The sequence below is a fragment of the Microtus oregoni genome, unplaced genomic scaffold, assembly GCF_018167655.1.
Source record: "Microtus oregoni isolate MIOR12 unplaced genomic scaffold, Mior012 000109F_ref0000275, whole genome shotgun sequence".
Lineage (NCBI taxonomy): Eukaryota > Metazoa > Chordata > Mammalia > Rodentia > Cricetidae > Microtus > Microtus oregoni.
In genome coordinates this window covers 202,684-218,735 of record NW_024544727.1, presented here as the reverse complement: position 1 = coordinate 218,735, position 16,052 = coordinate 202,684, and the positions used below count along the sequence as shown (strand labels likewise).

At 50.7% G+C, this 16,052-nt stretch overlaps 1 protein-coding gene across 1 annotated transcript in view; it reads left to right on the top strand.

Annotated features, from left to right (window-relative positions):
- The window catches only part of LOC121443520 (adherens junction-associated protein 1), a 115,685-nt gene extending 104,230 nt beyond the window's left edge, over positions 1–11,455 (top strand). Inside the window, exons 5-6 of the mRNA XM_041645270.1 lie at positions 1,122–1,252; positions 10,368–11,455. Of these exons, the coding sequence (XP_041501204.1) occupies positions 1,122–1,194 (73 nt within the window). The 3' untranslated portion in view covers positions 1,195–1,252; positions 10,368–11,455. The remainder of the gene's footprint in view (positions 1–1,121; positions 1,253–10,367) is intronic.
- The last annotated feature ends 4,597 nt before the right edge of the window (positions 11,456–16,052 follow it).

The following is a 16,052-nucleotide window of genomic DNA, read 5'->3' as shown; positions in this document are numbered from 1 at the left end:
AAGAAAAGAAGGGAAAAAAAATAAGGCAGTTAGCAGGCTGCTCGTATGCCTTGAAGGCCCCCTCCCCCACCCCCAGTCTCAGCAACTGGATGAGAGGGTCCCCTGCGACCTTGGCTGGGAGGTCAGCTCTGGGTCACCCTGCATCTCCCATCCTGTTTGCTGCTTTCCCTATAAGCAGAGGTGGCTTGGACACCCACCTCTGCTGGCCACCAGAGCCATCACAGTTCATTGCTCCTGTGCTGCTGGCTGCAGGGAACTCCTATGCTGCAGTGAACGCATGTGCCACGCCCATGTCCCCTTGTAGAGGTTGGGTGGCTGGCCGTCTCGCACCCTGATCCAGAACCAGGAAGGTGACACGTTGGTGCCTGCCGCTGGGCCTGGGATGCGGTCGTTTGCCTGCTTTGTTTCTGTTGGCTGTGATAAACAACCCCGACAAAATTCAGTTTGGGGTAGACAGGGGTGTATTCAGCTTACAACCCCAGGTTTCAGTCCGTCCTAGCAGGGCCTTCACAGGCATACAGCTGCCAGCACGTCTACAGTCTGGAGCAGAGAAAAGGAACTACGCCTACCTGCTGGCCTGTTTCCTTCACTTTTATACAGTTCGGGGTTCCCTGCCTAGGGAATGGTACCGCTCATGGTGATCTGAATTCTCCCCACATCAGTTAACACACAGGCTCACAGGCCAAACTGATCCCCATAATCCCTCATTGAGACTCTCTTCTAGGTAATTCTAAGTATGTCAAATTGGTAGATAAAGCTAACCATCACAGTCACCTGGTTTCAACGACAAGCTGTAAGGGGGGCATTTTAGGAACTAGGGTCTGTCCTTTCTATCATACGCAATGTTATGCATCCAGTCTCGCCTTTGGAAGCACAGACCCTGGCTCTGGGCTTGTCCCAAAGCCATCTGGAGATGGTACAAGAGTGAGAGATGGCTAGTCACCCCACCTCCACAACTGAGTCCCTCGGCCCTGGGGACCTGCAAGGCCATAGTGATCCTTCTATGTAAAGGCTGGGAAAGACCCATCTCCAGAGAACAGACTCCCCCTGCAGGCTGACCAGCTGCCTGTCGTGTGCTGGCTCCCATGGCTCATGCAAGCCTCCTTCTCTGCTCTCCACAGATCCTCATCTGCAGATCGGCATCTCATCCCTGTGGCCTTTGTGTCTGAGAAATGGTTTGAAATCTCCTGCTGACTGGCCGAAGGCTTTTTACCTCCTGGGGGCAGGGCAGACACCATGTGTCTGTTTCATGGTATGTATCTGTCTCCTGGGGGCATAGTGCCCTCTTTGTCTCCTGGCCCACCACCTTCTCCCCTCACCTCTGCTTTGGGACGATCAGGAACCCCTCTCTAAGGCAGTGGATTTCCCAGTACATCCCCTGTGTGGATACTGGACCCTGGGTCTCTGGGCACATCTATTAGACACAAAGCCGGGACTTCTCAGGGAGGGAGTAGCCTCCCAGGATCAGCAACACTGTCTCAATGCCATGCCCTCCCTGTGTAGAACTGCGGGCTGGAATCGCCTTCAGAAACAAGCTCTGGGTACAGCATTCCCTTCCCTCAGCAGGAAGCTACCAGGGCAGCAGCTAAGCAGTCAGAGATCACACCCTCAGCACGCCACCGTGCAGGAGGGGGGCAGGGCGGGGGCAGTGGGGCAGCAGCAGAATTAAAATACAGTCTTGAAATATGAAAATAAGAGATAAGAAATAACATGATAAAGAAAGAAAGTGAAGAGTTGAGACATCTACTAATTTGAAGCTGGAGACTGGCACCCAAACAGGATGAATTCTTCACGCTCCGCTGCCTGGGAACATTTGGCTTGCTTTGGATGGTATTAACGTGAATGCTAGCATTAAATGGCTTCTGTGCTGAGTCTGTGAACAGTGGCCTACGGGGCCTGGGGTGGGGTGAGTGCTTCTCCCAGGAGCTGCACAACCCACACGTCCGTCCCACTTACAAATGCTGGGGGCATGGCCCATGGGTGTTGTCAGTTTGGCAGCCTTTCCTCAGTGATTCCAGGCTTGCTAGGGAACCTTCCCGTTGGAGGAGGGCTGCTTGTTGGTTCCTGGCTGCTCAGCCCCTAAATAATCACACAGAAACTATATTATTTAAAACACTGCTTGGCCCATTAGCTCTAGCTTCCTATTGGCTAACTCTTACATATAAATCTAACCCATCTCCATGTGGGATCACCATGTGGCAACAGTTTACCCAGTAAAGTTCCGGTGTCTGTCTCCGGAGGGGCTACATGGCTTCTCCCTGACACTGCCTCCTTTCTCCCAGCATTCAGTTTAGTTTTTCCCCACCTACCTCTATTCCCTGTGCAAGCTCAAGACAGTTTCTTTATTAATTAACCAATCATATTCACAGCATACAGAGGGGAATCCCACATCTCCTCCCTTTGACCAGTGTGCCACTGCAGAGTGAGCCAGTCTACCCTTATCAAAGAGGCATCCAGTCATTTTCGTGAGATGGCAACCTTGTGTCTCAGATAGGATACAGTATCCATCCTCTTACTCATCCCTCACCTTCTATCCAGTCATTTTCCTGAGATGGCAACCCTGTTTCCTAGATAGGATACAGTATCCGTCCTCTAACTCATGGCTCACCTTCTACATAGGGGACTGAATGGAAAGGGCGGGAGACTGAGGGCTGGACATGGCTCGAGGGTTCCATACCCAACATTTGCCCAGCAGGAAGCAAGGAGCAAGCTGCTGTCAGCATGGGAACGAACCGGTCAGTTCTTAATCCCAGCACTAATGAATCACAAGTTTGGTCCAAATCAAATCTCTAGCTCCGTCTCTGTCCCAAAGCCAACACATTCCGCCAACGGGCAAGAGAATGTAATTAGATTAGACTAGAAATGAGCCTCCTGCAGAGGCTTTCATGGAGCCCGCGTGGCAAGCACAGCCTTCTAGTGGGCAGGACACGGAGCCTGGCACATCCTCAGAGCACACTGCCGTGGTCTGCCAATGTGTCTCATTCCATTAAGACTGTGGACATCCTTCTTGGATGTGCCAGCTCGGCTAGTGCTGGGGAACAATGGAGTCCCCAGCTGCCTAGCAAAGCTTGGCACGACCCAGGGTAGGGTGGGTACCACATCTTGTTATAGCTTTGAGAGTTCCTTAAAGGTGGGCATGATGGCTAATACTTGCAATCAAGCAGTCAGGAGTCTGAGGCAGGGGAATCACTGAGAGTTTGAAGACAGCCTGGACACAGAGTTAGATCTTGTATCAATTAAAAAAAAACAATAAAACATGAAAAGTGGGTTAAACTATGATTCATTGACATGGAGATGCTGAGCCTACCCACTCAGCCTCCACGTCTGGAAGAGTTGGGGGTCCATAGGCCGCTTTTCTCCTGCTCCCGGGGCAACTCTGTCATATAGATGGCCATTAGAAAAGCCACTTTTTCCATACAGAAGGGCATTTACTCCCCACAGCAAGCCTATCCACAAAGAGGGAAACTGAGGCTGAGGAAAAGCAGACGATTTAACCATGGTGCTCTAGGTTGTCAGTGGTAAGGTCGGTCACCCGAGGTTGTCTAGTGCCAGGATGTCATACTGCCTACCCTTCAGATGTCTCTGCTTTGCAAACCCTTTGCAGGATCTGAGACCATGCCCTTCTCTATGCCAAGTGCCTCCATTCACCCCAGGACAGCCCCAAGCTGTAGTCTGGCTGAGGGTAGGATAGAGCTACAGGAGGACCAGTCCCAAGGGCTCAAGGGCCTGAGCTCTGCAGCCTTCTTGCAGGGAGCAGCAGAATGAACATTTCCAGGAATATAGAGTTTGGGTGGCAGGACTGTGATTTTATTTGTTCCTCAGTTCCAGAAAACCCTCTTGTCTTTCCCCTGGCATTCTCTCCCACAGTTTTGATTGGATGTCTTGGTACACTGATCTTGGGTGGGGTATAAGATGTAGCTGCCCCAGGAGACACTTGAGAGTGACTCCATCTATGTGAGAACACCTTTTTCCAGACCATTACTGCCCCTCCCTGTGCATCACAGGAGCCTCTGGATTGGGTAGAACTAGGTGTTGCATCTCCTTGCATAACAGACAAACTCTGTCGCCGTGCCTGCCTTGCTTCACCCCCGGTGACTTTCTGTAGACCAGAACCAGGCGAGATGTGCAAAGAGCCTCATTAGTCTCTGATAAATGCCTAAAGATCCCATCGCCCTGTGCCGGGCAAGCTATTCATCACTCACTGGGATGAAAGCCTTCGGATTCTAAGTATCCCCTTGTTCTTATAATTAATGCCTGGGCACGAGCAGCAAGCAGAGACCTGCCAGAGAGATCTCTCAGATTTACACGGGCACTTGTTGTCCGTTAAATAAACAGCAATTAATAGAAAGAAACATTTAATTAAGGTTTAATAGTCTGTTTGTCGCTTGTAGAACCTTTAAGACTTTTAGGTAGCTTTTTATTGGTGATGTAGCAATTTCTTTCTAAGAATCTGTTTTGTCTATTGTGTATGTGTGTCTGTGTGTGTCTATGTGGGTCTCTGTGTGTCTGTGTGGGTCTTTGTTGGTCTGTGTGTGTATCTGTGTGTCTGTGTGCGTCTGTGTGTGTCTCTGTGTGTCTGTGTGTGTCTGTGTGGGTCTTTGTTGGTCTGTGTGGGTCTTTGTTGGTCTGTGTGTGTATCTGTGTGTCTGTGTGTGTCTGTGTGTGTCTGTGTGTGTATCTGTGTGTCTGTGTGTGTCTTTGTTGGTCTCTGTGTGTCTGTGTGTATCTGTGTGTATCTGTGTGGGTCTTTGTTGGTCTGTGTGTGTATCTGTGTGTCTGTGTGTGTCTGTGTGGGTCTTTGTTGGTCTGGGTGTGTCCTTGTGTGTCTGTGTGGGTCTGTGTGTGTCTCTGTGTGTCTGTGTGGGTCTCTGTGTGTCTGTGTGGGTCTTTGTTGGTCTGTGTGGGTCTACATGCATGGGCGTGTATATAGCGCACAGTTGGACATGAGACAACCTTCCAGTCAGTTCTTTATTTCCACAATGTGTTCTGGGGATTGAACTCAGGTCTTCAGGCTTTTGAGGCAAGCTCTTTTACCCTCTGAGTCATCTTGCTGGCCCCAGTGTAGCAGATTCTTACCCCAACACACTCCTGTCTCCTCGCAGGAATAGGTATATGTAAGCGGTACCTGTCCCTTCCCTGCAGACAGGCTCCTGGTGAAACCCAGGGCTCATGACAAGCAAGCGCCTGCTTCCTTCCTTCAGGCCAACCTTGCCATAGACCACCTCACAGTGGATGCAGTTAGCTCTGGATAGAACCAGATGAAGCTGGCTTCCTGTACTCCAAGGAATAAAGGAACCTCAGAGGCTCACCTGCCGCTTGTTCGTGGCTCATTTCTTGCTATCCCCCTACTTCCCCAACAAGGATGGTTGACTGAACTTCAGAAAACCCCATTAGACCTAGTTCAGTTCGCCCTACTTGCCAAAGCCGCTTCCTTCTGAACAGCGCCTTGAAAACCATAATGACTCTTGCATCTGGAGTAACAAGAGATAAATCATTATTAATATTCTCAGGAACAAATTGAAGCACATAGCTGATGAAAAACTGGAACATGCCTTAGCCCTCCCCCAGAACAAAATAAAACACACCTCGGGGGCTGGGAAGATGGTTCAGTGGGTAAACTGCTTCCAGGCCCCTAACACACATCTGAAAAGCCAGACACAGCCCACCAATCTGCCCAGCCAGTCTGTGAGCACTGGGTTCATTGAAAGACCTTGTCTTGAGGTGGATGGAGATTGAGAAAAACACCAGAGTCAATCCCTGACATCTACATACATGTGCACAGGCTGGAACATGTACACACGTACACACACACACACACACACACACACACACACACTATATCCATAGAATACAAAGCTCTTGTTACTCAAAGTAATACTTCTTTAGAAGTAGCACAGAGAACCTTCTAGAAGCTGTGCTTTCTGATAATCCACACAAAGAAAACATGGGGGCACAGGTGCCCTTTCAGGCTGTGCTGACTGTGACTGCTTCAGAGCTGTGGCACCAGGGACCAGGCTGCTCTGTGGTCTTGGTTTTCAAAGGCAGAGGCTGAGCATCAAGCCCATGAGCTTAGGATACCCATTGCCCAATCTCCTTCCAATCAGCAGGGGGCAGAATCTATCCCAGAATTTATCCGTGAGATTGTTCTGCAGCTCTCTGCAGAACATCTTCCCTGTCTGTTTGCTCTGCGGCTCCCAGCTTCCCTGTTTCTCTTCCTGTTTCTGTGGGGTCCAGTCCCACCTCCTGCTAGGTGGTGGCCTTCTGCCTGGCCTGGGTTCCTGGTCCTTCTCCAGCTCGGGACCAAGGGGCTCCTGCACTGAGCCCCTGCAGCTAGAGATCCCATTCTTCACCATAGGCCAGAGCAGCAGGACTAAGTGCTCTGTCCTCCCTGGCCTGAGACTGGGATGGTGTCCCTCCCTTGCTTGGACCCTCTTCTGCTCTCTGAAAGGAACCAGCACTGTGGTGACAATGGCAGGCACAATGTCAGGGCTATCAGAGGCCCAGTCTCTCTCTCCTCTACCTGCTAACAGCTGCTCATGGTCCTGGAATAGATTCCTCCCTGTGTGGCTCCACAAGATCACTTCACAGGGACAGCCCCTGTGACAAGCCGTCCTGGGAGTGGGTTTTAGGTCAAGAAAGATCCGTGTTGGTGACCCCAAATGGGGCACTGGGCCTTGTCTGTAGCACAAATAATAAAAACCCAGAGACAGATATTGGGGTTCAAGCTGAAGATCAGAAAAGCAAAGCAGCCAAGCCACTAGAGAGTTCTCACCTTTTCCAAAGCTCAAACAAACAAAGGGGCGATCCTGTCCTCAGTGTGACTGCAGATTGCAAAGCTCTCCACCAGACTTCAAACAACACTGAGATTCTGTCTCCACCCAGTCATATCACTACTGTCTCTACCTCCCTAGTGCTGGAATTAAAGACGTGTAACTCCAGAGTGCTGGGATTAAAGGTGTATGCCACCACTGCCCGGCCTCTAGTGACTTAGCTCTGAGCTCTGATATTCAGGCAAGCTTTATTTGATAAAACACAAACAAAATATCACTACCTGTATCTGCCTCTTAGCTTCCTTTGGTGTTGGGTACCAGTCCACAAAGACACAGAGCAGGAATCTAAGGGAACCTGAAGTGACCCCCACTGGAGACCTGTACGCAGGGAAGGTCCTGTTGCCAGGGATGCGTCATGAATGCCTGGCTGAAAATCCCAGGGAAGAAAGACATAGAAATTGAGGGCATGTCTGAATAGAGGAGAGAGGTCAGCCGAGATAAGCAGTCTGAGATCTGTGTACCACTATGAATTGGAGAGGGAGAAGAAGGAGCCAGCATGGAAAAGCAAAGGATAAAAGTCCCACGTGGGAGTGTCCAGAAAAAGGCTGGCAAGGAAAGGGCAGGGCCATTCCTCCAGCCTTGCTTTGTCTAAGATCAGGATCAGGGACCAGAACCCCACCCCAACAAGAGCCTTTCTCACGAAAGTGGGGCAGCCCTGTGACTTACATAGCTGACCTTAGATGGAAACCAGGTTCTAACAGGAACCAGTCACCAGAAGCCAGGTCTGTGCAAGCTCCAACTAGCAAGGGGAAGCCCAGGCTAGGCTGCCTAGAGAGACCCTGTCCTAATAAACAAACAATAAACAATGAGAATAGGGGCAGATAACTAAGTCACCCATGTTACACTGACCTAGGCCACTGCTGACAAGGCCAACATTTAGTGAGCCCATTAAAAAAAATACATGTATTTGAAACCCTGTCTCGAAAAACAAAAAAATACATGTATTTGTAGAAAGCTAGAACTAATAAATACCACTTAAACCTTTCTGTCTCTCTATCTCTGTCTGTCTAGCTCTGTCTCTTTGTGTGTAAGTGTGCGTGCGTGCGTGTGTGTATGCGTGTGTGCTATTGTTGCCCATGTGTTCCTGTGGGTATGTGCTTGTGTGTGAAGGCCAGAGACCATATTTTTTGAGAGAGTCCCTCACTGACCCCAAAGCTCACCAATTCTGCTAGACTGGCTGGCCAGCGAGACCAGGGGTTCTCCTGTCTCTGTCTCACAGCACAGGGGTTGTGGACACACGCTGTCATGCCTAGCTTTTGTGTGGGTCCTGTAGATCCAAGCTCAGGTCTTCATGGTGCACAACAGGTACTTTGCCCACTGAGCCGTCTCCCTGGCCCCTTAACTCCTCTTACGTGTGCCGTTCAGTGGCATTAATTATGTCAGACTATCCCCACTAAAACTCCCTCTGAACATCAGCATCCCTAATATCTGTGCAGATGCACACTCTAACCACACCCACCACGTGCCCCTTCAAAGCATGCCCTGGCTCACTCGTGTTAGTGGTTTCACACAATATTATTTTTTTTAACTTCAGAAATGTTGAGATGAAAACAGGCACACAAGATGACTCGTTCTCCCTACATTAAATTGTGTCTTTGTTTGAAACCTTCTATCCCTTGATACCTGAATATGGGGTTGGGTGCATAGCTGGAGGAGGACCCGCTGATCTGACCCGATGTCCCTTTCCTTTATGCAAGGTCGCCTGAGGTCCACAGTAGGTGGACAGCCCCACAGAGGCCTAGTGGATCTTCAGCTTAGGCCTCACAGAGGCTCCAAACAGGAGTCTTTTGGAGATGGCAGGCAAGTTAGAGGGGTATTCGTGGAGCCTCTGTTTACTCTGGGTCACATGGAGTGGAGGGGAGGAGCAGCGCCTTTAATTCTCTTCTCCGTCTCACTGGAGAGACAAGTCAAGACTCTGGGCACAAACATGGGTCATGAACTGAGCAAGGGCAGGCCTGCCAGCCCTGCCCACAACTCCAAGGCAAAGCCCACCATCATTGAGATGGGAGGAAGGATGCCACGCTGGAGCCTTCTGGGAGAGCTGGGTCCCATCACCACCCTAACTGCAACTGCAGGAACTATTAAAAACCAGGTCGCAGACCCTGGCCGGACAGCTAGCTTCCAGGTCTCCAGAGGAGGCTCGGGGCATATGTTTCCAGAAGGTTCTAAACACGCTGTGATGGATCTTCCAGTCTGGCCATTTGCTTGGCTTGGTAACTGTGGGACAACGCCAGCATTCAAGTTGTGTCCTTCTGCCAGCTTCATCTAAGGACCACTGGGACGCTTGCCTTTTGACTTGTGTCGTCTACAGGTGTGGAGGGACTTTCCTCTCTGCCTGAGGGTCTCGGTGGCCTGTAATCGTGTGTGTGTGGGGGGGGGGGGGGCTTCAGTGAGAGCACTGAGTGGAGTGGAGGCCCACACACATCACCGCATAACTCAGACAGCACCAAATGGGACCACCCATGCCTGGCACGTGCTGCACCCTCATGCCCATCACCGGATTCTCTCGCTAGAAGGCTGTGTTTTCATGTACCATCTGGGTATCCTTTCCTGACCAGCCTGCTAGAGAATGTTGCAGCCACTGGCCTCCCCGGAGTCCCTGTCTTTCCCTCTTGGAGAGACTCAGGCTGGCTTTGCTGATAGAGCCTTACGTCTGTCCTGAGACTTGGTCCTAGTGTGTCTCCAGCTACGGTGGATGGAAACGGAACCTGTAGGTTCCTTCCTGCATTGTAGGTGTAGCAAGCAAAGCTCTTCCCACTGTGGGTTAAAGAGGGAACGAGGAAGACTACGGTGAACATAGTAGCCAATGACATGCATGGTTGGGATACTGCTGTGTTCCGTATGAGTTAATGGAGGAGACGGACCTGTCAGAGGTGAGGGGACAGCTCCACATCGCCACCCTTGGAAGCTGGAGCACTCCTGAGCTCAACCCAGAACAAAGAAGAATTTATGGCTTTAACACCGGAAAGGATTTCAGGACTGATGTCTTAAGCAGAGTTGGGAGTTTTGTTAGAGATGTTTTAATATAAGCTTAAGACTAAGGGTTAGCAGTAGAAGAGGTGTTCAGAAGAAATTAAGACACCCACAGGAGCATGGGTGTGGGCTTCCCAAAGAGCAAGTTGTACTTTAGCAAGGGGTGACTGTAGATGGGCGGTCAGAAGCTCTTTGGAATTCTGTCTCTCAAGGTTTTTCTCAGAACCTACCCATTCTTTGCCTCTGTTTCTTTGGTTGTAAGGTAACAGATTGGCTCTAGAGGAAACGGGAAAGGCCTTAACAGCTGTAATATGCTGGTGAGGGTCTTCACTCAGATGTCTGGGCTCTTTTTCCTGCTGTTGCCCCCCAGATTTCCTGTGTCTTTCTGTCCTGCCTCAGGCCCACCCCTTCCTGGGAGGCCCTGAACATGGGACTGAAGCCCTTCCTCTTGACCCCACCAGTCCTTGATAACCAGAGTGGGTGTGGGGGGCTTTGTACGGGCAGGAAGCCTTCTCGTGCCCCAGGGCATGGTGCCATTTAATCTCTTCTCTCCTTCCTCCACAGGATTCCGTTGGTGAACTTGTACAAACAAAACAACAAAACAAAAAATTATAAAACCTAAAACTAAACTAAGGGGAGGGTCCCGCACCTGCTACTTCTGTTTGCCAGTGGGAAACTCGGCAGAGCAGGACACCCAAGGCCAAATCTATTTTTGTAATGTTGCTCGTGCCTAGGGGCGCTCCCTTCTCCCAGAGTTTTCTTCGGAGAGCAGAAAGAAACGCAAGAAGTGACTAGAGACAGTAGAGAAAGCCAAGCAGAAGGTCAGGAGACAGCTCCCAACGCCTGGGACTCGCACCACGATTTTGAACCTGTGCCAATAATACCACTATGTGCCATGAAATGAGCCGGAAGCTCGGCCGGAGCCGAGCCCAGCAAACCACGTGGAGAAATCTTACAGAGGACAGGGGTGGGGGATCACTTCCGGTAGAGTCACTATTTCTGGTTAATATACATATATAAATATATAAATACCAACACAGACACACACACTTTTTTTGTACTGTAGCAATTTTTGAAGATCTTCAATGTTCCTTTTTAAAAAAACAAAACAAAACAAAGAATTGTGTTCTAGTTACAAACTTGATTTATTTACCATGCTTAGTATGAACAGAATAAACTCGTGTTTTGTACTTGGGCAACTCACATCACATGCTGCGGACACACACACACGCACCTGCACACACAGACACACAAGCATTTATATGCATATATCGGAGAAGCGGTTCTGCAGGTGGCCCGGTATTCCATCGCCATTCATCCAGGGGGACAGCCTCAACCCAGATGAGGAGGCCTGTACATGACATCCTTCATCTGCCAGATACTTGCCGAACGGCACTCGGTGTGTGGCTTCTCACCTTGGGCCAGAATTAAGAATGCTGTGGTTTTCTCTCTGTGTTCACCCACATGATCCGTGCTCCGTTTCTTCCTTTAACTGTCTGAAGATGCTAACAGCCACACGCGTTCATGTAGCCGACTGCCAACGAGTGAGCCTGAGCACCAGGTTGGGCGGGTGGTGGATTCTCAAACATTTGTGTTATACAAGCATAGACTGAATTAAAGAGATTTTTCAGTTCTATAATTAAAGGAATATATCCATACACGGTGTGTGCTTATATCAGGGCAGCACTTGGGAGCCCAGGAGGGATCAGAACTCCATGATCCTGTGTGTGCCAAGCCCAGGTGATCCCTGTGGACTATGCTCTGGTACGGGCTGTCTCCTTCCATTGGTGGTGGTTTTCATTGGGCCAGGTGTGACGAGGAAGGTAGGGGAAACTGAGGACCTAGTGACATGTTTTCTCATGGCGATGTTACTTTGGGGCTTCTATCGGACCCCAGCCTCATAGTGTATCCCTAGTATACGCCCTGGTTTGGAATAACTCTCATCCCTGTGGCAGGCGTCTCTCCACAGCCGATCTCAGCTAATCTCCCTGTCCCCTAGGCTCCCTATCAGTAGCATCTGCTGGGAGGAGCCTGTGGATCTGTTCTACACTCCTTGTGCGTATGCGTGTCTTCCCTGTATTATGTGTATCATGTGTGTGCAATGGTCATGGATGCCTGAGAGGTGGCCAGACCCCCTGGTACTGGAGTTCAGGTGGCTGTGAGCTTCCCTGAGGGTGCTGGGAACCAAGCCTGCGTCTCTGGAGGAACAGAGAACCCATGCCCTGAATCGCTGAGCCATCTCACAACCTCACTGTGACTCAGCCAGGTGTCAGGGATCTTCTCCCGGGGATGTGTTCCCTCTGCACTACTCAGGTAGGACTCCAGGTCACCAGTGGGAGAAGGAGGGGAAGAATGGAGAGGAAGTCTGCAGACGGGCTGAAAGGCTAGAGGCCAGACAGGCAGCCTCTCTTGCCCTCACTTATGTCTAAGTGGTCAGTTTTGTCTCTTCCCAGGGACTTTGCACTCTGGGGACAACCTGACATGACATGTGCTTTTCAAAGTTAGCTTTCGTATCCCTCTGGACACTTGAGAGCGGAGCCTGATGACGAAGGGAGGTGGTGTGTTTACAATTTGGACTTGTTGAGATCTGTATTCAGGACTTTGCTCAAAAACTTGGAAGAGGGCGCGATGGTGGCGCACGCCTTTAATCCCAGCACTCGGGGGGCAGAGGCAGGCTGATCTCTGTGAGTTCAAGACCAGCCTGGTCTACAGAGCTAGTTCCAGGACAGGCTCCAAAGCCACAAAGAAACCCTGTCTCGAAAAAAAAAAAAAAACTTGGAAGATGCTTCTTTTGGATTTTGTTTTTGTTTTGCCCCCACCCAGCCCCCAAACATGACAGTGTTTGCTGCTGTAGCATGGCCGGGTTACAGCACCAGGTCCCCAGGATTCCCCTCCATGCCTCTGAGACGAGCATCTTTCTCTGCACCTCCCGTTGTCCCCAAGCTCTCTCTTCAGAGGTGGGCTCTGGGGTGAGCAGGGTAAGATGAGAGATTACATTACCATCTGGCGGTAGGGCCTGGTGGTCAAGTGTGAGAACCCCTCTGTCCTTCACCTCTGGAACTGCGTCTGCTAGCAGATACTGCCCTCCAAGGATAGGTCTGGCTGCTTGCTTCAGGTGCTGACCTTTAGCAAGGTATGCAAGGAGGGTGACATCGGTGGTGACGTCCCTAAAGGTTTTACCCGTTTGGCTTCCAAGTCAGCAAGCCCTTTGCCGATTGCGAGTGTCCACTTGTCCCCCACTACAGCTTTTGGTCTTGAAAGCCACCTCACTGCAAGGTCAGCTGAGCCCGTCTCTAGGCTTAGCCACTTCTACTCCCCACACCGTCGCTCTCCATCTGCTGCAGTTCCAAGAGGCAAGCGGTTACTTTTGGTTTTAAATAACGGGTGTGACGGATGAGGTTTCTCAGCACAGCCAAGGAAGCCTCCAGACTTCCTGAGACAGACCTAGGTGTGTGGTACCACCCCATCCCAAAGGCTGCTTCCCACACGAGGTGAGGGCATGTGGACACCCAAGGCAGGCGGGGCGGCCTCTCTGCAGGAAAAGTAGAGGTCCTGGGTTCCTCCCGTGGGCTTCTGGTCCTCTCTAGTCTGGGTAGTCTTCAATCACCTCTGACTCCTCAGTCATCCCTTACCAACTCTCTGCACTTGGTCGTAGGAAGTTGCCTTGACTGTTAACATCAACTTTGCCTTCTTAATTCTCAAGCATCCCAAATATCTCCCAGCAACACTGTAGCCTCTGGCAGTACCCTTCTTGCGGGCAGCCATCTTCAGTGGCCATCACATGCCCAGCTTATCAGCTTAGTGACAGAGTACATCTGGTACAGTCTCTGTTTTGGCTCTGCGGAATAAACAAAGTAGGGATACGTACATGCATGCATATATATGTATGTATGTGTGTATACATATAAATATATGTATGTGGGTATATGCATATATATGTATAGAGAGAGACAGAGATAGAAAGACAGAAGGACACACACACACACACATAGAAAGGAGAGATACATGGAAAGAGGAAGAGAAAGAGACAGATATGAGGAGATCATCGTTTCCCTTCTCCCAGGTGGTCTAGGATCTTCTGAAACTCTTGAAAGGCAAGATGGGGAGACAGAGCTGAGGCTAGATCATAACATCCACATTCAGACTGGAGGTCTCCTGTCATTTATCCCAGCTGGCACCAGGACCCATGTTTTCTTTGTCCCATCAGTTGCCCATCACCCTCTTAGGAGAGCAAGCTTGGTGCACATGAGCCCCAATGTGCTCATGGGCTCCAGTCAGAAAGGCACTGGGACTCCCGATGCCTGGCGCTGTTCTCAGGTCCGCCTGTAATTCCTTAGGCTATCACTTGCACACAGAGGTGTGTGTTTCATCGGGGTTGGACGTCACTCATTAGCCCATCAGTCTTCTACCATGTTGGCTGCAGGACTGCGAGTGAGAGGGATGTAGTCCCGTCCTTGTGTGTGGGTTGTATGGTCCGCTGTGGGTGCGCATAGTCAACACAGAAACACAGTAATCAACAAGTAGACAGATGGTGGAGGGGCCACGGAGCAGGGCATTAGGAGCGAAGGGGAAAATGATGGGTGCCATGTCTTGTCCTTGGCCTCCTTTTTCTCCTGGAGGCCACCTCTTGCTTACTGAGGGGTGGTCCAGGGTTGGGTGATACAGGAAAGCCTCTTACCTCTCAGATAGAAAGGCAGTGCAAACCTGGGTATAAGATGTTCTGATCATTGCAGAAGGCTCTGCCTGGCCCAGCACCCTCCCCCTGCTCATTCCAGTGAGAGCAAAGCTGAAATACAGAGCACAGGGTCAAGTCAGTGCTATTGTTACAGCGGGAAGCATGCCCTGCTCGCTAAGCCCATCTCTAATCATGCCCTTTCTTCACGCTCAATCTGCTCTATCAGGCCCACAAGATTTAAGGAGGTTGGGCAAGGGACCTGAGATCGGAAACTTAGCCCCAGGCATTGGGGCACCATCCCCGCTGGTTCCAGAAAGCAGCATCTTCCCCGGACTCCCCCAAAAGTCCACCCTTCTCACACAGCATCTGTCTTTAAGCCAGCAGTGAATCACAAACACGCCGTGATTCATGTCTGCCGAGAGCGCTGGGTTTGGAGCTGTTTGCCGACTTGCTCTGTCGCACAACTTTTTGATTGTTTGTTTGTTTCCAGTGTAAACCGCGCAGCCCACATGAATGAACGTCTTCCTTCTGTTTTGCATTCTTCACTGCTTGCGTCGCCTGTGAGGAAGGCAGGCTCTTGCTTCTCTCTGAGCTGAGATCATGTATGAGGTTTTCAGGGACCCTGAAGAATTCTAGAACATGCCGCCAGGCTTCTAGGGCACAAGGCATAGGTGGTGTTATGGTTTCTTGTCATTGGTGGGTGTGCAGCTTGGGTTCTGATGTCAGGAGGTGGTGGAGAAAGGAATTGTCATCTTTCCTGTCAACCAGCCTTCAAACCAACAAAAGAACGGACTGTTGCCGCTGCCCTCAAATAAGTCTAGAAAGATCTCAGTTCATGAACATTCAGTGGCCCACCTATAGAGCTCACCATGTGGCCCGAGACCCCCAGCTGGGGAACTCGCCTGTACACCGATCTTCTGGAACTGATGGGTCCAACGTAGCTCTTAGCTTGCACTTTGCCAAAGGAGGTGACCTCATGATTCCAAGGCAAAAGGGAGAGGTGGCCAGCGAGGCGCAGATAAGCTCACATCACCTGCTTTGAGGATTGTCCACTCCAGTTGCCAGCTAAGACCTTGGGCTGTGCCTGCTTTTGAATGTTGTGTGTACTACTGTCCAGATGCAGAATGAGCCTGGGGCTACTGGGAGGGAGGTGCCTGGCCCGGTTCCTCATGGCAGTGGTGGGCAGCCAGGAAGAGGGCTGCTTCTCTGTGGATTGTCAATGACCAGATGGGGCTGCACACTACCCCTGCAAATACACAGTCACAGTACCCCAGGGACAGTCTGCCCTAGGTTTTGACATGAATCAGAGTGGACAATGAATGCTCCCAGAATCCCCATCACCTTCTCCTCTTGATGGATCCCCTCCTGAGCCCTCTGAGAGTGGCTGGGCATTAAATCAAGCAAGTTGGTTTTGAGAAGACCCATCAATCCTGATCACATATGGGGCAGCCTGGACCAAAGGGAGGAAAACAGGGCCAACTTTGCACCTGTGTGCAGGACACTGACGTTAACTCTTGTTGCTGACAGTGGGGAAGGAGTTGCTGAAATGTGACTGGCTGTGCCGGGTCTCCATG